At 45.7% G+C, this 14660-nt stretch overlaps 1 protein-coding gene and 1 long non-coding RNA gene across 3 annotated transcripts in view; one reads left to right on the forward strand and one right to left on the reverse strand.

The window, feature by feature from the left end:
- Positions 1–2873, forward strand: part of MAOA (monoamine oxidase A) — a 68555-nt gene extending 65682 nt beyond the window's left edge. The window contains exon 15 of the mRNA XM_041741091.1: positions 121–2873. Coding sequence (XP_041597025.1) covers positions 121–267 — 147 coding nt within the window. The 3' untranslated portion in view covers positions 268–2873. The remainder of the gene's footprint in view (positions 1–120) is intronic.
- A 6520-nt stretch (positions 2874–9393) lies between these two features.
- On the reverse strand, positions 9394–12177 carry LOC121483193. 2 transcript variants are annotated; one of them, XR_005985700.1, is made up of 4 exons: positions 11627–12177; positions 10610–10726; positions 9895–10073; positions 9394–9608 (listed from the first exon to the last, which is right to left on the reverse strand). It is a non-coding gene; the product is annotated as an uncharacterized LOC121483193 (long non-coding RNA). The 2 variants fall into 2 exon arrangements; XR_005985699.1 differs by having other exon boundaries at positions 9895–10150.
- Positions 12178–14660: the final 2483 nt, after the last annotated feature.

Genomic DNA, 14660 nt, shown 5'->3' on the forward strand with positions numbered 1-14660 from the left:
GAGGTCATTGTCGATGCCACCCTAGGGCAGGCGCGTGCACTGACATGGCAGACGTGTTCTCCCCACCCTTGTCAGTACAAGTAAGAATGCTCTGCTAACGATCTCTGCTCATCCATCCAGGATGTTCCAGCTATGGAAATCACCCACACCTTCTGGGAGAGGAACCTGCCATCGGTGACAGGCCTGCTGAAGCTCATTGGATTTACCACATCAGTAACTGCCCTGTGGATTGTGGCGTACAAATTCAGGCTGCTGAGGCGATCCTGAGTCTTCAGCCCCACACTCTCTGCTTACTCTTCCCCAGCACCACCATCAAAAGCAAAATGTCGACAAAGGCTGTGTCATTGGACCATCTTTAAATGCACTGATTTAAGTTTAGTCTCAGTCAGTGTCATAAGTAAAATCAACCCAAAGAATCACCTCATTAATTTCAATAAGATCAAGCTCCATCATGTTATTTGCCTGGGTAGACTAACTTGTATTGGTTGGTAGAATAAAACCTGTGATTAAGTCCTTGATTTCAAGATGTCTAATTGAAGTGCTGATCAGAAACCATTTCTGTGTCCTGTTTGTCTCCTCTTTAACACGAAATGCCTGGTTGATAGCAGAAATGAAGCATTTCGCTTTCTGTGTATAGCGGTTGAGTAGGTGAAGGCCTAGACTGTGGCTGTCCTTTCCAGTCCTTAGGAAATAGAGAAGTGTAGGTCCAGGGCCCAGGGGCTCGCAGCTTCCTGGGGGTGAGCAGCTCCCCCTTTGGCTAAGGAGTACTACTTTAAAGCAGTGGAGGTGTAGGCCATTGAGGGATGTCTTACGGACTGCGCCTCAGGGGTCTCTTGGCCACTTCTAAGTCCTGTGAAGTTTCTAGACAGCTAATCCAATGTTTCGTTTGACTTGCTGTGATTTGTGTGTAGCTCTCCAGGGGAGCAGAGTAAATTAGTGGCAGGACTATTTGCGAGGAGGCCTCCTGATGAGCTCCACATGACACCAACTGCAAGAGGCATCTTCTCCTCCTCCTGGAGGATGGCTAGACATGCCTTCTCTCGCTATCGTCGATAACCTTCTCTGCCAATTTCAAGAAAGCACTTTCCTCCTTTCAGGTAGACCTTGGCTGTCTGAAGGCCCCTAGTGGCATATTTTTTTTTTCTTTTTCCTTAGGACCAGAGTAGAATTAGGCAGATCTGTTAACTAAAATGACAGGGTTACCTTTGAGTAAATATTAGCATGCTGATCTCTCTCAAATAGGAACTGAAATACACATGATGAATTTCTGATTGCTATTTGTTGAGATTATCAAATAGAGAAAGGAAAGTGGGGCTTTATATTATAACCTCACTGGCTTCAATTAAGTTTGTAACAGACATGAAATTGAGTGATTTTAATATGAAGACTGAGTTCTCTATTTGAGGAATAAAGCAGGCCCAGAACAGTGCCCGCATCTTTCTGGCCTCTCCCATTTTAAAAACTCAGATTTTTTAAAGCTCCTTCCAGAGGTTCCAGCCATAAAAGACTACTTTTTTTTTTTTTTCATATAAGCGTCTGGGAGAAAACACCAATGTGATCAAATAAAGCAGTTGATAAGATTCAGTGGATCTGGGTACACAGGTGGATAGTAGTAACACCCTATCCCACATCACAGATGAATGAGGCATTTCATTTTAGATAGCTATACTAAAAATTGTAAATAAAAATTTTGATGGGCATACATCCACACATTCAACAAGCTACATTCAGATTCACCTTTTTAAAATCATCAGGTCAATACTTATGTGTCTTGATTATTTTATGTTTTATAAGAAAGTAATACCATTGTGTTTGCCTCTCTGCTGAATGTCATATGATTGTTTTATAGCTGATGAATTTGTTTCTCTTATACTGCTCCCATATTCAAATTTTTATTTCATACCCTTATTATCTCCTAATGCCTCTTAACCTAATCTGTCTTCTGTTGAATGGGAATGATAGATTGCCAGAGAAGATCAACCCAAGTTATTAATGAGGGCTTAAGGTATTTCAGTTTTGCCTATCCTAAGAGCAAAGAGCATGATTTTTCTGCCACTGTTTACTTTTTAATTGAAAAGCGTTTAGCTAACATAGGAGTTTGGGCAATGTCTTGGATATGCTCCAGTCCATAAGGAGTTGCCACATATTATATCAAACTGCTCAGAGAAATCACATCCCTGATCTATGTCAGTTGTTTCTGTTCACTTACTGATTAACTTGTTTCTGACACACCTTTTGGGAAATGCTGATTTAAACTTTTTAACTGGCAACAGTTTTAACAGTAAGGAGGTTGTTAACAGATCTAAGTCTCTAATGTTGAAGGACTCTTGATTTACCCTCTTCTCAAACTTTTTTGGAAAACCAATTAATTTACCCTAATGAGATCAGCCCTGTTAAACTATAGATTAAGCTTAAAAATGGATGTTAGTTTGGGTGTGCCTAGATAGGAAATCAGAACTGAGAACTCCCACCATTTTATTTGTCCAGCACCAAGATAATCCCATAGGTCTTTTTTTCCCACCCTAAGAAACTAAAGGCAGTTGAAGCAGCTGAGAGAACCTGGCACCTCCTTCACAGTCCTGAAAGCAGCATTGGCCTCACTCCATGGGAAGGTCAAGAATTAGACTTAAAAAGGTAATCTTTTTGTCACAACTGTTTGATGAGGACCTGAACCACCCTGAAGAGAAAATACCGAAGGATTGTAAACTGTGTTTAGTTTGATTGTGAACTTGGTGCTGGATGTTCTGTCTGAAATGTGCCCAAATGCTACATGTGGGAGTACACATCTGTGTGTGTGTTGCCATTGAAGTGATGATTTTTCCTGTATGGTACTGTTTTATTTGTTAATAAAGTGCACTACCATCCCTGATTCAGACCTGGCTCCTCTTTTGAGTCAATGTGGGGGAGGTGAGCTTAAAAGGCCGCTTTGTACTGACTCCCCAAGTTCCCCCGGTTCCCTTGGACTCATGTTCCATCACGGTTTCCTGGGAGCTGATTAACTGCTAGTGTATTGTGTTCCTGACTGGGTCACAATCAGTGTGGAGTCCAATGGAAGCTTTCTCTAGTAAGCTTATGATACCTTGAGCAGATCCCTGTGGTTCTCTGCTTCAGTCTCTCCATTTGGAAGAGAGTGGGTTGCACTTGAAGGCTTCTAAGAATTCTTTTCATGGCTGCACAATGGAATTTATACATTTGCCGCCAGCACTCCTGTCTATTTTGCCCTCTATTGGTATGGCGGGGGCAAGTCACTCAGCCTTCCTGTATCTTGCTTCATTCCTGGTCTTAGGTTGGATTCCCTGGAAACAAACAGATGTAGAATCGGGGCAGAAATTTTTCTGGGGACGGCTCTCAAGAAGCACAAGGCAGGAGTGGGCAGGAGTTGACCTACAAAGGAACTGCAGCTGAGGCCTCAGCAGATCCTAAAGGGGAGCTGGGAAGGCCCTTCAGAATTGATTTCCATTAAAACAAGGGATCTGGCTTCTCTGCCTTCATTAGCTGCCTTCTGGGAGGGAGTATTACCTTGGGTTGGGTGAGGCAGGTCCAAGAACCGTTTCTAGTGAGGAACTGTAGTGAACTGAGCTAGCCTGCGTTCCCAGTAGCTGGTGGATCCAGAGAGAGGCACCCAGAGTATCCACTTTACACCCCACGAGAATACAGTTGCCCTTTGTCTTGCAGATGTTGTGAACTTGAGCTTTGGTTTTACAGATAGAATGGTGCTATCTGTGAGCCTATCCCTGTTAGATAAAGAAATTACTTTTAGAAGGTTGTACCTCTGTACTAGTTATGTAGAAGAAAAAACTCATAAGTGGAAGAAACTCTGGAAGTGAGTCAACCTCTATCTCAATGAAGAAACCCCGTCAGCAGGTTACTAACAGATCAAATGCAGGGGTGAGAGAGGGATGTGCATTTATAAGCAGGGGACCAAAATCTGATGTTTTGGGGAGTTAGGCAGCTGAAAATGAACTGTAGCAGGTATGATGTATTAGGGAGTAGTAGGGATTGTGGCTGACCTGGTGAGTATCTGCCTCTCTCAACAGTATCTATATTCAAATTCCTAAGAGATTGTTAACCAATGAAAAGCATTTGAAAGCTTTGCTCACACATCACAATTGTTCCGAAGTCTCTGATAAGTAAAACAAGCTTTGGTCTTTTAATCTGGTCATTTTAAAAAATTACAGATTCTTTTAGGGCGCCTTTGATTTTCTGTGAAATGGCACCAAGACCAGCAACCATTTTGTATAACTATTTAGAACAGGTAAGAGAGGCCTGTGTTGGAAGGGCAAAAAGACCAGGGTGGGGAAAGAACCCCTTCCAAGCCCCTCTTAGACCAGAAATCTCCCTAAAGAACTAACCCCCCAGCCCAGCCCGGGCAATGCTTATCTGCCACCATGTCAATGTCATGGTTGACAAGACCAGTGCCAAACTCTATCGGAACAAACTCATCCTCTTAGTGGGATTGAACTCACAGCTCTTTTGTCAGTGTTCAATCTGTGCTGACTACAGTGTAATTCTAGTAAACAGGGCATCAACATTGGATGGATTTTTAAATCTATGAAGCTACTATCTGCTTTATACCAAGGTGGTGGTAAAATGCAAGGTATGTCCCTTAGCCTGAAGGGGCTGGCTGGGACATTGGAAGAACAGACAGTCATTCAACACACGCTTACTGAGCACTGACTATGTGCTGTTAGGCACCATGCTGGGATTCAGCAGTGAACAAGGTAGAGCCCAACCTCGTGGTGCACAAGGTCTAGTGTAGACGCCAAGTAACACATTCACTGTGGCTCTGGTCAGTGCCATGACAGAAAAGCATAGCATAGATGAATGCAGGGGAAGTGCTCGGGGTGTGTGGGGGGGAACATGAGATTTAATGGGAAGTTTCTAGTTTGTCTTCAAGCCTCCATGAGCATCACCATGTGGCAAATCAGTGAGACTACTTCATTGGGTAGAGAAAGGAAGTTACAAAATAGCAGGATATCTTAGTCTGATGGGGCTGTTAACAAAATGGGGTAAACTGGGTGGCTTATATACAGCAGAAATTTGTCTCACAGTTCTGGAGGCTAGAAGTCCAGGATCAAGTCCAAGGACTCCACTGAGCATTGTTTGCCTTTAAGTCTTTTTACTGTTCTCCACTGGGCCCTCTTCTGGGCCCTCTTCTGCGCCTGGAGATCTGTATCGCCAAAGACTATCTTCCAGCCCCCTGTATGGAGGAGCCGCCTAAATTTGTTTTAAAAGAGTGCCATCTTCTGGCCAAATACTGCTGATTCAATGGAAAGCCTAAAGTATCCAAAAGTCGTTCTTGGGGGAAACTAACAGGTGTCACCTCCAACCAGAATTTCCTCCAAACACATGTCTGTTCTCTCTTACTTCCCATTTGCTGCATGGATCAAAAACATTTAATGTTTAATATCCACAGCCTTTCCTCTGCCCAAATTCCCCAGGAAGAATTTTTTGTTGTTGTTAGAAAAAAAAAGCTGGGCTTGGTTGCTCAGCTTCTATTGTGTCCATCTGGATCCTGGGAGAGGAAAATTGGTGGAAGGTGCGAGAAGTGGAAGGGATTGCTTTTACCTTAGATAGGGCAGGGAACTAATCCAGGAAAAGCAGGAGAGAGGGGCTAGGGGGGAGAGAAAGTTCTAGAAAACCAACTTGGGGCTATGGAGTGCAGCTGGAGAGAAGGGAAGTTTGCAAAAGCTGCCTTGACCACCTAGGAACACAGGAAGTGAGGAGGGCTTTTAGGAAGTCTGGCTAAGAGTCCTGTGGTGCAGTAAGGATCTACATTAGCCATTATACCTTGAAGGTCTAAATTGTGTTTCTTTTAGATAATGTGTTGCACTGGGACCACTTCAGAGGCCCCCCAAACAGCCTATGTTATTCTGGGCTATATAAATTCAGAAAGCATATGGTTAATAGTGCCCGGCATCCTGAAGTGTGTCTATGAGTCCTGTGGGTTCAGTTAATGGGATCTCAGATGAACTAAACAGAAGACCTCAGCAAATGTGCCCTGGAAAGACATCTAAGCTGGTAAACTGTGCACCCCAGACTGGATAGACATGAAATAGGTCTCACAATGAATTAGATTTATATTAAGGAAAATGAGATCTTCTTGCCCATAATGTGTTCTCAACTGACTCCCATGGAACATTATATTGGCATCAACCAGTAAAGGTGGGACGGGCAGATGTGGGGCCCCTGTGTGGGCATAAAGAGGCTGTCAGTGTCCAATGGGCTTTGTATTTAGACAGCGCAGAGCAGGCTGGAGTGTGCATCCTAAAGACAAGTTGGGTGTTGGAGTCCATTGAGACAGGCTAAAGGCAGATGAGCTTTTCCAACACACCAACCACCAACGGCCATTTTAACTCTATGGGCTGTATTGGTTTCCTATTGGTCCTATCCCAAATGACCACAAACTCAGCGGCTTAAAACAACACGAACTTAATATCTTACAGTTCCGGAGCTCAAAAGTTTGAAATGAGTCTTCCAGGGTTAAAATCAAGGTGTCAACAGAGCCAGTTCTTCCTGGAAGCCCCAAGGGAGAATCCATTCCTTACCTCTTCCAACTTCTAGAGGTTGCCAATATCTTTGGCTGGTGCCATATCACTCCACTCTCTTGCTACCATGGACACATCACCTCCTCCTCCTGACTCCTTTCTATGAGGAGACCCATGTTAATAATTGTGCCCACCCCAACAATCCTGGGTAATCGCCCTATTTTACAACCCTTAATCCTATCTGCAAAGTCCCTTTGCCATGCAAGGTAATATATTCATAGTTCTGGGGTTAGGACGTGAACATCTTTGTTAGGGTCAATATTCAACCCACTCCCTGGGCCATAATGCTCTTGAAAGCCAAGGATTAAAAGCCAGCATTGGTCTGTCCTCAAATTCCTGCTATTTCAGGCACCTGAATCTGGAGCAGCAAGCAGAACATTTAATGACTTAAAAGCAGATGAGCTCGCTCCCACTTCCACAAATGCCGCCCCTCCCTGCTCCACCACACACACATCTGAATATAGCCATTTCTTGCTTTTGTCCTCTAGATAGAAAAACGCTGGAATCTGTGATCCTCAGAAGCAAACGTATTTGTTCTACATAAGCACAGAACCAGACTCCAGTTTTGTACCTTCCATAAATGAGAGAACAGAAATTTTTATTCTAACCCAACTTCCTTCAGCCTTTGCTCATGACTGAGTGCTGTGCTCTTATAGGAACCTTCTCGGTCCTCCCTTCAAGTAGCAGAGCCTCAAAGTAAAAGTACCCTACCAGGCACCTGTCAACAAGCGCTGATCACCCAAGAGATGAGGCAACATGCTGATTGAGCAAAGCTAAGTTTATTAGACTCGCTGTGGTGAAGAATATCCCATTGGCAGTGTTAGCAGTGTCTCAAAGTGGAGAAATCAGGGCAGAGTTTTTAGGTTTGTAGGGTTTTCGACTTGGGCTCTGTGATTTGCAAGGCTGATCTTGCAAAGCAGAAAACTGGTTGGGGTTGGCAGAGTCTATGACATAGTCATTCAGGATTGCTAGGCACAGTGCGGGTGGGGTCTTTGAAGTGAGCCTCAGTAGGTAAGCCATTTTTGGCAGTTCGAAGTTTCGTGTGCCAGGAACGAGTATGTCCTGGGACAAGTAGCCAAGTTATTTTGACTGGTTCCTGTATTGTTCAGCTCAGGGACAGGAAAGCAAGTTGGTTTCAGTTCTTAGAACTGAGAATACTTAGGATTGTGACATGCACATTTTAATTTTTTAAAAGATTTTATTCACGAGAGACACAGGCTTCCTGGGGGGAGCCCCATATGGGACTCGATCCAGGGACTCTAGGATCATGCCCTGAGCCGAAGGCAGACGCTCAACCGCTGAGCCACTCAGGTGCCCTGCAGGTTTTGCTTTCTTAGCCTTAAGAACTCTTTAGGAACAGATTCCTTGAGGCACCTGTGTGGCTGTCAGTTAAGTGTCTGCCTTCGGCTCAGGTCATGATCCTGGGGTGCTGGGATGGAGCCCCACATTGGGCTCCCTGCTCAGCAGGGGGGTCAGCTTCTCCTTCTCCCTCTCTCCCTTCCCCTGCTCATGTTCTCTCTTAGATAAATAAATAAAATCCCAAAACAACAACAACAGAATCCTTGTAAAGTCATCTTCCTTTGCAGATAAGCATATGTGCTAAGAGCTTGGGTTTCTAGAGGCAGCTGGGCCTGGGTTTGAATCTTGATATCGAGCATGCTTTTTCTCATCTGCTAAATGGAGCTCGTCAGTTATTCTGAGAATTCAGTGGGATGATGCCGGTGAAAGCTGTTAGTAACGATAAATGTTAGCCTTAAGAAAAAAAAAGAAAAAGAAGGTTTGGGATCACAGTTTGTGGTCTCTTATGACTCCTACTTCTCAAATACACCTAGAATGACTTCTTTCCTCTGCTATCATCTGTCTGGTCATCTCCTGCCCAAATGTCTGGGTGTCTCTTTTACCATACCACCGGAGTAGCCTGAGTGATCTTTTTAAAAATGCAAGTCTGGTCCTGTCAACTGGGGCTCAAGGCCCTCCGTAGCTGCTGGTTGCACTTTGGGTAAGAGCCTGTCTGGCGGCTTGGAAGGCCTTGTCTGCTCTGTTCCCTGCCTGCTTCCCTAACCATGCCTCAAGCCACTCTTCTATCTCTCAGAATATTCTGGCCATCTAGATCTGCTTATAAATCCTCAGACATATCCAGATCTTTTCTGTCTTCAGCTACCTTCTCTTTAGAAGGTTCTTTTCCCTATTCTTCACTTGGCTAAACCCTTTGGGGCGCTGATGATATATCATTTCCTCAGTGATGCCTTTCCTGATAATGCCTTTCCCACAATTAATTCTCCATTATAATCTCTTATTATTGTCTCCGCTTTTCCTCCCTAAAGCTTTGAAGTTGCCCGTTTATTTAAATGATGTTTAAAAAAATATTAAAAAATAAATGACATTTAATCGCTCCCCAACTGGTAGCTCCCACCATGAATGGGGTGCATGTGTGCAGAGATCTGGGGGCCACCAGACCTCCGGGCAGAGGGACAGGGTCTTGGGTGGCCAGAGCCCGCAAGCTGATCATTTCCCGGCATGAGGTGACCTTGGCCATTTACCCGATATGCCATACAAATAGAATCATTTTTCCCCCTGTGTCATTTGTGAAAAGCACTGACTTCGGCCAGTATTTTTGGCACACATCAAGATATAAGCAAATAAGGATCAAGAAACATCATTAATATTCACATTTTCCTAAGCAATATCACTTGCAAGAGGAAAAAAAAAACACCAAAAAACCTAAAACCTACTGTCATTTTCCTGAACCCACAATTTCATATGGTTCCTGGCATCGTAATGGTAATGACATAGCTTCAAACGTACCCAGCCACAAATTTAAGTTTGCTGCTCTTTAATTATTTTACTTCCATTGCAACATGTCCTCAAAAGAAGGAATTTAAATGAGCCAATTAGTTACCGGAGGTCAGTCTGGAAGAAATAATTGACAGGAGTAGTCCTCAGATCTCACCAGGGCTCCTTGGATTTAAATTGGAATCTGAGAGAGAGGCATTTATTCATTATTTATTTCGCTCGATCATTTATGACATGCCTGGTCTTGGGGGGAAGCTGGGTATCTGGCTGAAATACAAAATTAACAAATTAAAACTAACAAGCACAGAGAGGAACGAATCCAGTCTCACCCCCGCTCACTTCAAGGGCTGGGACTGACCCTGGGTGCAGCCAGGAAGGGTGCCCCTGGCTTCTTAAAATTTGGCCAACCTTCTCTTCTGGGTGCCCCCCACACAGCTGCCCCCCACACCCCCCCTGCACTCCCAACTCCCAGCAACATGCAAGAATCTGTCCATGGTGGAAATTTCTGGTCAGGTAAAGAAGACAGTATTGGGACAATATGAGGGTTGTTTACCATTAGGCGAGTGCTTTCAAGCATTCTGCAGAGAACAATCCTCAGGATTGTTGGATGAACATCTAGGAAAACTGGCTCTGCATGGCCAGTCCCTCTGAGACAGCAAGGAGCCCATACCCGGTGCAACGTCATGTCCTCGTGGACTGGCCAGGATGAGCAAAGAGCAGCGGCCTTGATGGCTGGGGAATGTTCAGAGAGAAAGGTGGGCTTTCCAAGCAAGTGTCCAGCCATTCTCAGTCCAGGTTTCCAGGGTGTCCTGGGAGGTTGGCAGAAGGCACCAGTAGGAAATCGGAATCCAGAGCCAGGCATGCTTTGGAGCTCAGGCAGGAGGGCCCCACATACATAAAGCAACAGAGACCCGTCCTCTCGCAGAATTCCCAGGGGGCTGCTGGTGGTTACAGGACACAGAGCTTCAGTCCTGGTCCCTGAGGCAGACCCATCTTTGCCAGAGGATGGGGTCTGGACCCAGTCTTAGGCCAGCGGTCTGCACCAAGCACTTTAATTTCCCTGTTCTCACCACATCCCCCTATGAGGCAGGGGTGTAGCTGGAACCCCCATGCTTCCAATCTCCCACCCTAGTCTCCCAGCTCTGTATGACTCTTCATCCCCTTGCTAAGGGCTGGACCTCTGAGTCCACCTGCCCTAGTCTCCAGGGACCTTGACTCACCCCCCTGCCAGCACCCACCCCGGGATCCTGCCGTTCCACTCTGCTCACCTGTCCAGGTGACTCTCCCAAAGCAGGGGTACTGTGTGATGGCCGCTGCAAGCCTCCATGGGTTGGGATGGGGGCTACAGCCTCACTGGCCCAGCCGACTCTCCTGCCCCTGGCTTCCTGAAGGAGGACATTGTGGAGTCAAGCAACTGAAGACAAAAAGTAGGAGTCCTCCAGGCTGACAACAGGGGAGGCAGCCCAAGACAGGGGAAATAGTACTGTCTGCAGGTAGAAGTCCCAAGGAACGGTTCTCAGGCCACAGTCTGCTGGGTAGACAAAAGGCCTGCTTTTTCACTGAGCTCATTCATTCTTTCTCTTTTTCTTTCTTTATTTCCTTTTCTCTCTCTTTTTTAGAACATTTTATTTATTTATTTATTTACTCATGAGAGGCACAGAGGAAGAGAGAGGCAGAGACACAGGCAGAGGGAGAAGCAGGCTCCATGCAGGGAGCCCCATGCAGAACTTGATCCCAGAACTCTGGGATCACGACCTGAGCCGAAGGCAAATGCTCAACTGCTGAGCCACCCAGGTGTCCCTCTTTCTTTCTTTCTTTTAAAGATTTATTCATTTAATTTAGAGAGAGAAAGAGAAAGCCAGGGGGAGAGGCAGAGGGAGAGGCAGAGAGAATCCCAAGCCGACTTTGCACTGAGCACAGAGCTCAATGTGGGCCTGATCCTATGACCCAAGATCATGACCTGAACCAAAACCAAGATTCAGACGCTCAACTGACTGAGCCATCCAGGCACCTCTCACTGAGCTCTTTCAAACAGGGAACATAGGTCCAAGGTCAAGCCATGAAAAGTATCTTTCAGCATCCCCCTCCTGACCCCTGAGAAGCATGGGGCACATTTGGGGCCCTCCTTGCTCTGTCAGCAGGATCCTGGAGAAGAAGGGGGTGGCCCACTGGAAGCACACCAGGAGGAAGCCAGGCAGGGGCTGGGGGAAAGGGTCATGACTTTCAAGGAGGAGCCTAGGAAGTGAGGGGGAGGGAGAGATCACGGGCCTCTCGACATCACTCACCTCGTGCGGACGCTGCTCAGAAGACCCCTGTTCAGAGTGGATTTTATTTCTAGGTTGACCACAGCAGGATGACGCTTATTCACACCAGGGTAAGATGGCCAGAATCCACTTGCTGGGCTGGATGTGCAGTTCGAGAGACCTCCTCTCCACGAGGCTGTCTGATGTAATATTTCAGACGGTGTGAAAAAATAAAATAGGGACCCTTCAGGCCTTGGTCACTGTGTCCCCGCTGGACTCCCTCAGATTCCTCACCCGGACAGTCCTTGCCCTTCCCTTCCCCATGTCCAAATACTTGTCTACGATCTCCTCCATCCTCTGCTTACCTGCCATCATTTTTTTGGGGGGGGGCAGGGGACACAGGTCTTGATTTTCCATTTTGTTTTATTGACTTGATATTTACACATATAGCTGTATGTTGCCTCAAATCCTTTGGGAAGTAACAGACAACAAGCAAATACATAAATAACAGGAGCGGATTGTCTAGCCAGGTTTCTGGACACCGGAAATCTGGAACAGAAATGTTTTCAGGAGACTTTAAGAAATAACTACTCACCTTTTAACACCAGGTTATTACCATCATTGAAAAGCTATAACAATGTAGCTTATAGTGGATGATCAGAGTGGAGTCACAGTGGTCCCTTTGAGCACACCAGATATGTTTCTTTTTTAAAAAAAAAAAGATTTTATTTATTTATTAATGAGAGACAGAGAGAGAGAGAGAGAGAGACAGAGACAGAGACACAGAGGGAGAAGCAGGGAGTCCAACGTGGGACTCAATCCCAGGTCTCCAGGATCACGCCCTGGGCCGAAGGCGGCGCTAAACCACTGAGCCACCCAGGGATCCCACCAGATATGTTTCTTATAGGGATCACAGCTATTTGTAATGAGGAAATACGTATGGAACGTGTACACAAAATGTTTGCATGTCTCAGGGTTCATCCTCAGACATTTCTCTATCTGTACTCAATCCTGCCCCCCCACAAATTATATCAACAGCCCCAATCTCTCCCCTTAACTCTAACAAGTATGGTCAACAGTCTACCTGATGTCCTGCTTGGATGTTCACGGATACGTAATAGATCTCTCCAGTGTATCTCAAGCGGCCCAGAGTCTCTGGCTTGGACAAAGCCGCCCCGGCCTCCTAACTAGCCTCCTGCTCCCACTCGTACAGCATGATAGCCTGCTTTCCACATTGCAAAGTGAGTCACAGGCTGAAGTCCCCAGGAAGCTGACTCCAGGTTGGAGATTTGCGTGCAGGGAGTATTCTGGAGGATGCCCTGGGGATCCATACCTGTGAGGGAGCGAGGGAAACAGGATTGAGCAGAAGGTGAGGTTCAACTATGCCCAGCTTGCTGGAGAGCTGTCTGCTGATCCCATGAGAGCTCTGGAGCTGGGATAGTCTTCTGTCCCCACTCCATGCCCAGTCATTAGATGTGGGCTACTCCTAGGAAGGGGCAGATCTTTGGGCCAGGGTGTTTCCTCAGCCTACAGAAATGGGCACAGCCACGAGCTATCAGCTTCCCAACTTCCAGGGAGACTGGGTGCCCTCAGTCCCAGAGGAGGGACCTGGGTGGCACAGCACAGTCTTCACTACCAAGCAATTCTTGTAAACATTTGCCAACCCCCCTACAAGAAACCCTTCAGTGGATGATCTTCACACTTGAAATAAAAACCAGAGCCTTACTATGGCCTAAGACTTCCTACGTGATCTGGCTCCCATCAAACTCTCCCATATTACTTCCTACTGCTAATTTCCTGTGACTATTGCTCCTGCCTCACGGGCCCCCCTGCCCTTCCTTAGATGTTCCAATCACATTCTCACCTTTGGGCCTTGCCCTTGCTGTTTCTCCTGCCTGGAATGCTCTTCCCCCAGAGAGCAGAATGCTCCCTTTCTTTATTTAGGACTCCGTCTAAACATCACTTTCTCAGTGAGGCCTAAGCTGACCACCCAGTGTACTATAGTCACCCTCTCCCCACATCACAACATTTTCCTTGCCTCTGCTTACACTTTCTTGATGACATTTCTCTCCACTGACAGTGCATCACAGTGTTGGTTGATGGATCATCTACCCATTAGCAGTTAAGTTCCATGAAGAGAGGGTCTTCCTCAGTTTTGTTCACAACTATGCTCCCAGAACCTAGGAAAAGACCTGGGATAGACAGTATTTGACATATGTCTGCTCACTTAGAGTTGAATGGTGATCATTCCTTAATCCGTCTAATGCAATGGGCAAAGAATACATCAGGAAGATGTTGGGGTTAGACTGAGCAGTAAGGGAGCAAGCACAAAAGAAGCTGTCTAAGCTTTGGAAATACCAGCAACTCAGAACGATCAGGCCCTTGGTGTTCTGGATAACTTCTTATAAGGCTGGCTCAAGGAGTCAAGAGAATACTCAGAGGTTTGGAACAACTTCCAGGTGGGTTTGTAACTGATTTTTTTAAAAGGATTTTTAAAATTTATTTATTTATTTATTTATTTATTTATTTATTTATTTATTTAAAAGAGAGATTGGGAGAGAGAACACAGAGGGAGAGGGAAAAGCAGGCTCCCCCACTGAGCAGGGGCCCTACTATGGGGCTCGATCCCAGGACCCTGAGATCACGACCTGAGCTGAGCCACCCAGGTGCCCCTCCCAGGTGGGTTTGAAACCCATGGCCACCTCTTACTGATTCTAGACCTTTGCTTTGTAGCATCTTTGAGACTCAGACTCCTCATCTGTAAAATGAAGATGATGGGGACGATTTCAGGATTAAAAGAGATGATGTACAGTGTCTTGTAAATAATACATGTTTAAAGGAAGTAGCTGTTATTATAATACAATTAATAATAAGCATGATTATTATCCAAAGACAATCTTATAAGAAGTTCTTAAATTATGTCAAGTTGGGTGGGTCTTTTAGGATGCTTTGGACTGTAAGTACCAGAAAACACATATTCAAACTTGTTGAACTTATTTCTCATATGGGCCAGCCATCCTGAGACAGGACCGACTGTAAGTAGGTGCATCAGGGATGCAACTCTGTACCTCTGTGA

Source organism: Vulpes lagopus, chromosome X (assembly GCF_018345385.1).
Source record: "Vulpes lagopus strain Blue_001 chromosome X, ASM1834538v1, whole genome shotgun sequence".
In the NCBI taxonomy this organism is placed as follows: domain Eukaryota; kingdom Metazoa; phylum Chordata; class Mammalia; order Carnivora; family Canidae; genus Vulpes; species Vulpes lagopus.